This window comes from Lepus europaeus (genome assembly GCF_033115175.1).
Source record: "Lepus europaeus isolate LE1 chromosome 21 unlocalized genomic scaffold, mLepTim1.pri SUPER_21_unloc_6, whole genome shotgun sequence".
In the NCBI taxonomy this organism is placed as follows: domain Eukaryota; kingdom Metazoa; phylum Chordata; class Mammalia; order Lagomorpha; family Leporidae; genus Lepus; species Lepus europaeus.
In genome coordinates, this window is record NW_026909011.1 from 195,112 (window position 1) to 207,521 (window position 12,410).

Consider the following 12,410-nt stretch of genomic DNA (forward strand, 5'->3'; position numbering starts at 1 on the left):
GCTTGCTGCCTAGGCAACCTTTTCCACTTTCAAATCCCAGTCTGCTTTCAGACAGTACTTATCAAAGGGCCCCCCTCGTGGTCAGGTACTGTTCTGGGGGCTTGGAACACACCAGGCACAAAACAGACAGAGCTCTCTGGCATCCAAGGATTTTCATTCTAGCATAGGAACCACGCGGAGGCCTCGTACATGGAAGGTAAATTGGACGTTGTGTCAGCAGGGTTTGAAAGGCAGGTGCTGGATGTGCACAGCTTGCAGTGGTCAGGGAAGACCTCACTGAGAAGGAGGCCTTTTTGTTTCTTGTTGTGTGTGTGTGTGTGTGTGTGTGTTTGAAAGGCAGATTAACAGAGGCTGTTCATTTGCTGGTTCACTACCTCAAATTGCCACAAGCCACAAGCCAGGGCAAAGCCAGGAGCCAGAAACTCCATCCGGGTCTCCCACATGCATGGCAGGGGTCCAAGCACTTGGGCCATCTTCTGCTCCTTTCCCAGGCTCATTAGCAGAGAGCTGGATCAGAAGTGGAACAGCCGAGACTTGAACCTGTACTTCGAAATGGAATACTGGTGTCAACAGGAGGCGGCTTTACTGATTGTGTCACAACACCAGCAGGGCCAAGTCTTGAAGAAGGTCTGCAGGTGGGGCAGTTTCCTGGCAACAGAGCACTCCGAGTGGAGGGACTCATGGGTGCTGGCAGTACTGGGATGAGGAGGAGGAGTGGAGCGGTGGCAGGCAGGCCAGAGGCGGGAATTGAGATCCCGTGTACAGGGCCCTGGGAGGGCCTTGTCCTTGACTCTGAGGGGGATGAGAATCCACGTGGAGTCCTGAGCTGGAGCCACGTGATTCCGCTTTAAATCTTCTGGCCCCTGTGTGCAGTAAGGAGCGCTGACAGCAGGGACGAAGGCAGTGCAGGCGGCCAGTGTGGGAGAGGAGGCAGGGAAATGGTAGATTTTGGATAGGGTAGTTTCCCCTTATCCACGGCTTCCCTTTCTGAGTTTTGGTGAGGACTGTAAACCCTACATGGAAAGCTCCAGGAGGTCCCTGAGTGGCAGGATGAAACCCCACACCCTCCTGTTCTGTCCTGCCCAGGACGTGAATCATTCCTTGTCCAGTGTGTCCACGCTGTGTAGGCTGCCTGCCCGTAAGCCATCTCGTGTCTACTGTTGCAGTCTAGCAGGGCTTTTGTTCACAGAACCCTTATTTTACTTCATTTGGCCTCAGCGCGCAAGAGTGGTGATGCTGGCAATTCGGATAGGCCACGGAGAAGCTGCTCAGTGCGGTGTGTGTAGGGTTGGTACTCCCCCTGGGGTCTGGGACCGCGTCCTCTGTGGTTAAGGGCGGGGGTGGGGGCTGTATGCAGTAGTTTTCAGGTGGAGCTGATGGATGCAGTGTGCGGGGGGGAGGGAGGGAGGCGTTGAGAATGGCTGCAAGGATTGGGGCCTGCCTGAGCCCTCAGAGACCTGCCTTGTCCTCTCATTCTGACCGTTGCTACATTTTGTGTGTTTTGTTAGAATTATTTCTCCCCTTTTCTGGGTCACAGGTGCCTTAAGTAGGCTGATGAAGGTTCTGGACCCTGAGACTGAAACACCCTTGTGCATACCTTTATATATTTATTTAAGATTTATTTATTTGGGGGCCAGTGCTGTGGTGTACTTAGCTAAGCCTCTGCCTGCAGCACCAACATCCCATATGGGTGCTGGTTTGTGTCCCAGCTGCTCCTTTTCTGACCCAGTTCTCTGCTGTGGCCTGCAAATTCTGTGGAAAATGGCCCAAGTGCTTGGACCCCTGTACCCACGTGGGAAACCCAGAAGAAGCTCCTGATTCCTGGCTTCAGATCAGCCCAGCTCTGGCCATTGTGGCCATTTGGGGAGTGAACCAGCAGATGGAAGGCCTTTGTCTCTGTCTCTCCCTCTCTCTCTCTTTGACTCTACCTTTAAAAAAATTATTTATTTATTTGCAAGGCAGAGTGAAAGAGGAAGAGACACAGAGAGAAGAGTGATCTGCCATCTGCCGGTTAGCTCCCCAAATGATCACAACAGCCAGATCTAGGGCAGGCAGAACCAGGCCTAGAAACTCCATGAGTGGCAGGGCTCAGTTACTTGTACCATCTTCTGCTGCCTTCCTAGGAACATTAGCAGGGAGCTGGATCAGAAGTGGAGTGGCTGGGACTCTTGCCGGCATTCTGATGTGGGCTTCCTGGGTTGCAGACAGCGGCTTAGCTGTGTCACAATGCTGGCCCCTGTGCATTCCACTGAATGGGTGTTCCCAGCACTGGTAAGAGCTTGCATGCTCCATTGCAGTTGCAGCCTGCACATGCGCAGCAGAGGGAGCACTTTGCACACCATACCCGACATGCCTGGGGGTCATGCAGTGTGGCCCTGGACCATGGACCATAGGTTAAGTACTATCCACACAGGCAAGTTGGAATCTGAATATACACTAGCTCAGAGCTTCTGGTAAACCCTGCCTACATCCTTAAAGGGGTTGGCCATAGGGTATGCACTTGATAAACATTTGCTGAAAAGCAATGGTGATAAAGTTGGCATTTTGCAGAGCCGCCACCCCTCTGTTGGGTGCCTTGAATGTACATCCCTCCATTCTAGACAACAAACTAAAACCTCAGCAGAATGAAGTGTGCCAGGCTAGCGAGAGGCAGCGGCTGGTGTGTGACCTAGAGTTGTGCTGAGCCAGGTTAGGTGTGGAAAGGGTTAGTGCTGTCGACACACAGGGAATGCTTAGGCACCCTATGCAGTTAGCATCAAGAAGCCGGGCAGCAGGGAAGCTAGGCCCAGAGCCCGGGTGTCCTGGCTCCCCGTGTCATGTCCTCTCCTTCCCCATGCTACAGTCTGCCCCCGGGAGTTTGTCATCCACCTGGAGACTCAAGAAGAAGAAGGAAAAAGACCCTGTATTACCTGCACTTGTCTCGTCGTAATCTCTGTAGCAGCCCTGTGGGGGTAGAGCGGATTAAATACCCCCGTTTGACAGACGAGGACACTGAGTCTCAGGAGAGACTCACCCCCAGGCTCCAAATCCCCAGGTAATTAGGGAGCAATACAGACTGTAGTTAAGTGCTAGCAAGTTAGCACTTAATTACATACTATTTCACACCGTGTTGTATATAATTTAATACTAATTGCAGGGTTTCAGGAAGAACTGCAGTGAGTGGGGATGAGGGGAGGACTTCGTGGAGACTTTGGGGACTGAGCTGGGCCTTGGAGAGTCTGAGTGGAGAATGGAAGGGCATGGGGAGGGGTGGACTAGGACAGGGAATGGAATGGTGAAGGCACTGGGTTAGGAGCTGGCAAGGGGAAGGGCTCTAGGTAGTGCTATTCCCATGATGGAATTCTGTAAGTGCAGCTGTAACTTTATAGGGCCAGGTACCACGCTAAGTCCTTTCCACCATCACTGCATCCAATCAACAGTTAGCCCCGGCCGGCGCCGCGGCTCAATAGGCTAATCCCCCGCCTTGCAGCGCCGGCACACCAGGTTCTAGCCCTGGTCAGGGCGCCGGATTCTGTCCCGGTTGCTCCTCTTCCAGTCCAGCTCTCTGCTGTGCCCCAGGAGTGCAGAGGAGGATGGCCCAGGTCCTTGGGCCCTGCACCTGCATGGGAGACTAGGAGGGGCACCTGGCTCCTGGCTTCGGATCAGCGCGGTGCGCCGGCCGCAGCGCACTGGCTGCAGCAGCCATTAGAGGGTGGACCAACGGTAAAGGAAGACCTTTCTCTCTGTCTCTCTCTCACTGTCCACTCTGCCTGTCAAAAAAAAAAAAAAAAAAAACCACAAAAAACAGTTATCCCCATCATGGAAACAAAAGTCCAACCGGACGGCTACTGCTGTTACTCCCATTTTACAGATAAGGAAGCTAAGTGGCGGCATTGTGCCTTGGAACCATGTCTAGACTCCATGTTCTTCCTGACTCAAGTTCAGAGACAGTCTGGCTAGAGGTGAGGGTATTATCAGTAGTGGGGAGTAAGGTCAGCTAGCTCAGGGGCCTTGCTACTCAAGTGAGCCTTACCCAGGAGCTCATTGGAAGTGCAGGTGTGGGGGGCAGACGTTTAGCCTAGCAGTTAGGACTCCTGCATCCTACTTCAGAGTTCCTGGGTTCCATACCGGGCTGTGGCTCCCGACTCCAGCTTCCTGCTAATGCCAACCCTGGGAGGCAGCAGCGTGGCTCGAATGGTTGAGTTTCTGCCACTGATGTGGGGGACCTGGATTGAGCTGTCCCAGCCCTGGCTGTTGCAGGCATTTGGGGTGTGGATGGGATCTCTCTCAAATAAAATATATATATATATATATATATATATATATATATATATATATATATATAAATTCAGGCTTGGGCCCTCCCCAGAGCTACTGAGTCAGGTTCTGCATTTCCCTGCAATTCCAGGTGACTTGTATGCATGTCAGTGTTTAGGAGGCTTCTAGTCTTTCTGATGCTATCTCCATCCTGGCGGAGGAGAGATAATGCCTCCCGTGGAGGGTCTGAGGTGACAGCCCTGAGTGGCCCCTTACTGACGGACATGTCTTTGAAGTCCTGCATTTCATCTAAAAATGTCACTGGAAGTCTCATTCCACACCTTAATACATCCGTGGTCATTTTCCTATTTCAAAATGGTTATGTAAATTGCCATGGAGTAGGCTCCGTGTTCTGGAAGGCTGCGTGGATGGGTCTCCTTGTATCTCAAATGGGGTAATAATAACCACTTCAAGAGCTGCTATGAAGATCAAAGGAGAAACGTGGATACGGAAATGCCACATAAAACTGTTTGCACAGGACACATGTTGTTGTTCTGGAAGGAACCGAGAATCCTCCCTGGACTCAGTAGCCTGCAAACCACTTCTTCCCCAGGGCCAAGGTCTCCTGTGCTTGCCACAGTGCGGGGTGAGGCAGGGCTCAGTCCCAGCAGGGCCCGAGTAATCTCCGTGGGCACCTCAGAAAGCCAGGGAAAGTCACTGCTAGCTTTTTCTTTTCTTTTTTTTTTTTTTTTTTATACTTTCCTGTAACTTCATAGTACCCTCCTTCCGTATTATTGCTCATTTCCTAGTGGTCAGATCAGCCAGCAGGAAGCTCCGGGGAACTCAGGCTCCAGAGACATCAGGAGAGACAATGAGGGCACTGCATCCTGTTCCCAAAGGGAGTTAGGGTTTGAGCAGGCTTTGGTTCCCCAAACTCACGCTGACATGTAAACCCCCGTCTTAGGTTTACTGTCATTGGTTAGTGGTCAGTGGATTAGGGTGGAGGCTTCATCCAATTACGGTGTCTGTAGGTGGGACCTTTGAGAAGTGACGGAATTGGATTCAGCTGCTAGGGTGGAGCCAGTGAGCAAACCGTGATGGCTTTGTTAGGAGAGACTAAGAGGTGGTAGATGTAGAGGGTGTTTCCTATGTCTCTGCTTGAATCGCCGTGGGGTCCTCTCTCCCCATCTTCTGTCCTCTCCAGATGCCTGAACCAATGAGGCTTGCCCAGTCTTGGACTGTGAACTTCCAAAATACAAGCTTCTTCCTTCCTAGGAAGCAACTCGGGCCCAGGAGGCGGGGGGCTGGGGTGGTGGGGAAGGCGCTGTGGCACATCCCCTATGGGCGCCAGTTCAAGTCCTGGCTGCTCTACTTCCCAACCAGCTCCTGGCTTCAGCCTGGCCCAGCCCTGGTTTTTGCAACCATCTGGGGAGTGAACCAGCAGATGGACGACCTCCCTTTCTATAACTCTGCCTTTCAAAATCATAAAACTTAAAAAAAAAAAAAAAGCAGCAGCTACTCCGGGGTATTTTTTCCAGTAGTAAAAAGCTAACTAATGCGTGGGGACAGAGAGGAAGGACTCAAGGAGGAGAAGTGGAGGTGACACAGGAGGAGGGAAGCAGATGGCAATAAGCTGGGCTCATCTAGGAAATGGGAGGAGAAAGAGCAGGTTGGCTGTCCGCGCTGATGTCAGATCGACCTCTGGGTGCCCCGTCCACAGGGTCTTGTTTCCCGATCAGAGGGGGAAGCAGATAGGAAGAGACAGGCAGATGCTGACTGTCCTCACCTGGGGCAAGGATGCAAGGGCAGGCAGAGAGCTTGTGCAGTCCTGTAGACCGGGGAGGGTAAGAGGGCAGCCTGGGGAAGGGCGCCTCGGCAGTTCCCCCTGGCCTGGAGCGGTTGGAAAGGGTGGAGAGAAGAGACAATGTATGTAGCTAAGGCGATCCTGATTCAGCCTTGGGGAGTGTTCTAGTGGAATACTGGGGTTAAAGACAGATTTGGAGAAGAAAAGAATGATGGGATTGTCTTCTCCCTCCTCTCCCCCCAGCCCCCGTGTGCTGTGATAGTCATTAGAATTCCCTCACAAATTGCATTTCCGTTACAGATGTCCTACCTATCAATTAAATCCTCACCTCTTTAATTTGTGGTAACTTGTGACCCCGTACCAAGGTGATACTGTATCTTCAATCCATTTCTTGGCCAAAAGTTATTTAAGAAACAGCAGATTGCAATGCATCATTTATAGTCCGAGTTCGTTTTGTTTGAAAGCAGCTGTGTGTATTTGTGTGTAGCTGGGTATCTATGTATATTATGGATAGAAGGAAACATCCAGATGAGCCCCTATCATGTCAGTGGAGGGCTATCTTGGTGTGTGCCTGGGTCCCTTGAGATAGGCATAGTTGATTATATATATATATATATATAATATATTTTATTTGATAGGTAGAGTTATAGACAGAGACAGAGAGAAAGGTCTTCCTTCTGTTGGTTCACTCCCCAAATGGCCGCCACGGCCAGCGCTGCACCGATCCGAAGCTGGGAGCCAGGTGCTCCTTCCTGGTCTCCCATGCGGGTGCAGGGGCCAAAGCACTTGGGCCATCCTCCACTGCCCTCCCAGGCCACAGCAGAGAGCTGGACTGGAAGAGGAGCAACCGGGACTAGAACTCGGAGCCCATATGGGATTCCGGCGCCACAGGCGGAGGATTAGCCAAGTGAGCCACAGTGTCGGCCCCTTATAGTTGATTATATATTAATTATTCCTCCGTGAAGCTGTACTAAATCATAATAGGGGTTATGTCTGATGGTCAGATCTTGGTGTAGTTCCTAAAATCGTTGACTGTGGATAATAGAAACTCAGCTGAAACTTATCAAGCAATAGCTGAGTTGTCCAGATAACAAAAGGCATGGAGTGGCTCCAGGGGCTCAACTTACGTCATGAGGAATCTCTCTCGCCCTGTGTTGGATCTGCTATTTGTTTATGAAATGCAGAGAGAGAGAGAGAAAGAGGGATTGTCCATTCACTACTTCATTCCCCAAATGCCTGCAACTGTGGCCTGGCTTGCCAGGAAGTCAGTCCTATCTCCCACATGAGTAGCAAGGACCCAACAAGATGAACCATCGCCTGCTGCCTCTCAGGGTGTGCATTAGCAGGGAGCTGGGATTGGGAGCAGAGGCAGGACTTGAACCCTAGCACTGATACAGAATGTGAGCGTCCCAAGCGGTGCTTTAAACTGCTATGTCCAATGCCTGCCTCTGCTGCCTTTTTTCCCAGTTTCATTCTTGGGCAGTTCCAGGCCTGCAGCTCATCAGCTCAAGCTCCCCCAGGAGAAAGAGAGCATCTCTTTCCCAAGGGTATCCGCAGAGCCCCGGGGCTGACTTGGGTCTTGGTGGCTGGTGGGGGAGGAGTGTGTTGATTGGCAAGGCCAAGGCCATGGGGCTCCAGAGGAGAACAAAGGCACGTTCAAGGGCATGTCAGGAGGGCAGTGAGCTGCCAGAAGGTGTGGATGTTTCCTGCAGGCAATCCAGAGCCGTGCCAGGGAACCACAAACATCCCCTCCATAGGAGCCTGTGCTCTGGGGGGGCCATCTATTTCTGTAATGACTCCATGGTTTATAGTTAGCCTGAGGTTCTCTTGCAGCGGCCAGGAGAGAAGGAGCCCCCCTTTGAAACAGCTGATTCAGGTCGCATCTGGTCATAATGATTGCCATCACCAAGTGAGAAAACCATGAAGCCCCCCTCTCGTCCGAGCCGCAGTTTTTCTGGGGCACCAGGAGGGACAAACAGTAGCGACGCTGGGGACTCAACTTTCTCCTCTGTGAAGATGATGAAAGCTGTGTGCGTGTGAGACCCGCTGGGCCATCAGCTGATCTCCGGGGCTCCAGGTCGCCAGAGCGACGCGCCCAGGGAGCTGGGCCTTCATCAAGGTCGCCACTGCCGCTGGGCGCGATGCGCGGCGCCCTGGCTCCCAGCGAAGACTTCCCTGCATTCCGATGTCACACGGCTCTGTTTCTTCCTTTCAGGGTTACACTAAGGACATGGTGACAGACTTTGATGAGAAACATGATGAGTATTTAATATTGCTTCAGCAGAGAAACCGGTAAGATGAAGCCGCCCGTCGGCAGCCCTGGCTATTAGCCAAATAAAAAAAAATCTGTTTAGATTTATTAACAGCACGTAGGCTCTGCTTCATGTGGGAATGGGATGCTGGCCCACCCTCCCCTCAGAGGCTTGAGAGCATTGTCTGCCAGCCCGGCTCCGGCTCCTAGTTCCCCATTCACCGATTTAATTGCCTCTTTTGATTGAGCCATAGCAAACTGTGGGACGTGTAAGTACCACCCCCTGCCTCCCCGCCTCTGTTGGGGGAGAAGGTAAGATTGTCAGGAAAAGGAATTTGGCAGGGCCTGCACAATAGCCCAGCCTGGGATCTCACAGGCTTTGACAGTCCCTTGAAATCTGAGCCTGTAATCACGCCACCGTGTTATGTAAAGGCGGAGCCCTTTCACACCGGCATTTTGAGATAGGTGGAGATGGCATTAAAGTAAAGCGGGTGCTGGTGTTTGGAAGAGCTTGCAGCAGGTGCAGGGTGTGGTGATGGGAGGGGGGGAGGTCGCAGCAGCATCGTCTGGTTTTCCAAAGAGGCACCGTGAACATGAAAGTGGTTCCTTGGCAGAGCAGAGAGAAAGCTCGTTTTCAGGCCGCCGTGGTTTGTCTGCAGGCCTGGAAACTTGCCGTAAGTTAGCCTTGCCGACCTGGGTGCTAGGAGGGGGCCAGGCGGCCAGCGAAGAGCTCCCACAGCAGGGCCTGATCGGCTCAGGTCAGCCGTTTGTGGGAACACGGGCCTCCAGGGGGCCGGATCCTCTGAGTTTGCCAGACAAGCTGCAAATCCAAACCTGTGTTGTGAAGCCTCTGGAGTTTTCAAATGTTGGTAATGAATTCCAGTGTAGGCACAAAATAAACAGAAGAACACTGCAGGCCCACAAGACGGATCTCCAGGAGGGGGAGGCTAATTTGGGCCTTTGCGCTAGGAACATGGACTTGCGGGCTTGCAGGGAAGAGGGGAGGGCCGTCGTCCTGAGTGTGGATTCAGCTTGCCTGACTAATTGGACCACTGGTAGTTGTCAGCAGCTGCTCTGGTGGCGCATGGTGCTGGGCACGTTTTATGGCTCTAGGTAGTCCTGTGCGGTGTAGTGGAGCCTCTTTACCCAGTTCCACCCAGAGTCCTATGTTCATGGCAACATCTGCCCACATTGCCAGATGCCCCCTGGTGAGGTGGCACCACCTTCCAGGGACAAAATTCTGAGTGGGTGAACTTCCCGGGACCGGCCTGAAACGGCAGGCACTGTCCTCTGTGCCTAGGGACCCACCCTGGGGCCAGCTTGAATGTTGATGAGCCCCACGTGAGATTTTCTCGGAGAGGGGCATTTTTATTCCATTCTGACAGGCCGGGTGGTGCCACCGCACACTTGGGTGACGGCTGTAATCATGTGCATGTGACGCGTCTGGGGAGAGAGTGTCATTGTTCTTTAGGAGCAAATGGCTTCTTGTTAATGAGGGGATCGATAGATGTACAGCTAAAGAGAGACCCGCAGGTAGCATCCCGAGAATTTCCAGAGATGAGGTTGGAGCTCAAAGGCAATGAGAAATAAATCAAAACAGCTGCCATCAAATGGGATGGGGGTGGAGGTAGTTTGTGCTGTCTACAAGCAGGAACCATCTTTTTTTTTTTTTTAAGGTTTGTTTATTTATTTATTTGAAAAGCAGAATTAGAGAGAGATCTTCCGTGTGCTGGTTTACTCCCCAAATGGCTGAAGCCAGGAGCCAGGAACTTGATCCAGGTCTCCATGTGGCTAGAAGGGGTCTAAACACTTAGACCATCTTGCACTGCTTTCCCAGGCAGATTAGCCGGGAACTGGATCGGAAGCAGAGCAGCCGGGACTTGAACTGGTGCGCTCCTGTGGGATGCTGGTGTCATAAGCGGCAGCCTAACCTGCTGCACAATGCCAGCTCCAAGTGGGTGCTGTCTTGGTGGCAGGAAATTAGAAGACAGAGCTGGAACGCAGGAACTTCAAATGGAGAGCTGTGAGAGATGGGCGTGCCCCTGAGCTCTGGTCAGGGAGAGCGTGGGCCAGACACCACAGCCCGGCTTTTTATTTTATCTCCACACTGCCCAGCAGGGCAAATAGTAATCATACCCATTGTACAGAAAGGAAGTGGAGGCCCGGAACAATGAGCAACTTGCCCACGGTCTTGCAACCAGGAAATAGAGGAGCTGTTTTATTTTCATGTTGTCAGAAATACCCAAGAGGACAGAATCCTGCACAGTTGCCAGAGGGCCTCAGTGCACAAAGGAGGCGTTTATTGGGCAATAAGCTGCAGTCGACTTGGGAATGTGTAGAATCAGGCAGAAAACCAGTCTCTGAGCTTCACAGTGGGCGTCGAGGGGGCCGGAAACCCAGGCTGTGCAACCCCGGGAAAGGGTGTGCAATCACGGGGTGGGATCTTGGCAGAGGTCTGTCCATCAGGGCAGGTAACGTCAGTTCTTTGATTCAGCAAGGTCTCACTGAGGGCCCCTAAGTTCTGGCATCCCATTCCATGTAGTGGGAAGAGGGGAGTGGTGCCAGCGAGGAGCGAGAAGCGCACAGATTGCCTTATTTAGTGTTCCTTTGTTGTAAGACAGAAACCCAAAGCAAAGAACTTCAGCTGCTAGGAAACAGTTTACTGATTTTTTTTTTTTTTAAGATTTTATTTACTTGTTTGAGAGGTAGAGTTACAGACAGAAAGGGAGAGAGAGAGAGAGGTCTTCCACGCACTGGGTCACTCCCCAGATAGCCTCAATGGCCAGAGCTCTGCCAATCTAGAGCCAGGAGCCAGGAGCTTCTTCCAGGTCTCTGATGCAGGTGCAGGGACTCAAGGACTTGGGCCATCTTCCACTGCTTTCCCAGGCCATAGCAGAGAGCTGGATCGGAAGTGGAGCAGCCAGGACTCGAGCCAGCGCCCATATGGGATGCTGGCACCGCAGGAAAAAGCTTAGCCCACTATGCCACAGTGCCAGCCCTGTTTACTGGCTCTTGAAGTTAAGAAATGCAGCCTGAGACTGTGGCTTCAAGCATACCTGGATGTAAGTGCTGAAATTCCATCACCGAAGTCAGTCCTTCTGCATCTATCATCGGCGTTTTTCCAGGGGACAGGTGCTCCCCTCACAGTAGCCAGGGTAGCCAGTGGAAGCCTCTGCTTAGATCCTACCTCAGAGGGAAGCGAGTAGTTCCTCTAGTTCCTTCCTGTCGGCCGGGTGGGCTCTCACCCTGAGCCAGTCACTCCCTGAGTCCTGCTGGCTGCCCTGCTGAGTTGGGTGTTGGAGTGGGTTCCACCAAAGCATGGAGTTGGAGAAGGAGTGGCCGTGTTTCCAAAGGAGCCCTGAGCAGCTATGTTTTGAGGGAGAGCTGCTGGGCAGCAGGGAGACCAGGTGCCCGTCACCCAGCACCTGTCCCTGGGGAGCACCCTGGCCACAAGGCCACCTCTAACTACTGGAGTGATGGTGACTCTGGGGGAACACAAGGGTGGGATGGGGCAGGGGGAGGCTCTGCACAGACCCTGCTGCGTACCCCCCTCCTCCCCACGCCAGCCACATATCCCTGCAGACTCTTAGTGACTCCAGTCACTCCACCACATGCAAGCTGCAGTCACACCCAAAGCGATATCGAGGGCCACTGACAAGGTTAGGGCCCTTGCCCCCGAGGAGCTGGCGACACAGGGACCATCCCACCTCTCTCCAGGGAGTCAGTGCAGCAGGTCCAGGCACTCAGCAGTGGTCCTATCATTTGATCCTTGAGAAAGATCGATGGAGGGAAACCTATAGGGAAACATGTCCAGGAGCCGTGCGTGCTGGCCCCAGAGGAAAGTACCAAGATCTTTGCCTGCTTCCCCTCGGCCAGCGTCTACTCTGGGGTCTTCACTCGCTGTCCTTTGTGTCCTCATGGCAGCCCGTGGAGGCACAGGCTGCCTCATGCCCTTCTCAGTCTCTTTTCTTTTCTTTTATTTAAAGATTTACTTATTTATTTGAAAGGAGAGTTAACAGAGAGGGGGAGGTAGACAGAGGTCTTCCATCCACTGGTTCACTCCCCAGATGGCTGGGGCTGAGCTCTGAAGCCAAGAGCTTCCTCCAGGTCTCCGACACG

The 12,410-nt window shown here is 52.7% G+C and overlaps 1 protein-coding gene across 3 annotated transcripts in view; it reads left to right on the forward strand.

Annotated features, from left to right (window-relative positions):
- LOC133754346 (katanin-interacting protein-like) overlaps positions 1-12,410 on the forward strand; it is an 85,456-nt gene that overhangs the window by 52,873 nt on the left and 20,173 nt on the right. For all 3 annotated transcript variants that reach the window (XM_062184808.1, XM_062184809.1, XM_062184810.1), the window contains one exon: positions 8,256-8,332. In XM_062184808.1, coding sequence (XP_062040792.1) covers positions 8,256-8,332 — 77 coding nt within the window. The remainder of the gene's footprint in view (positions 1-8,255; positions 8,333-12,410) is intronic.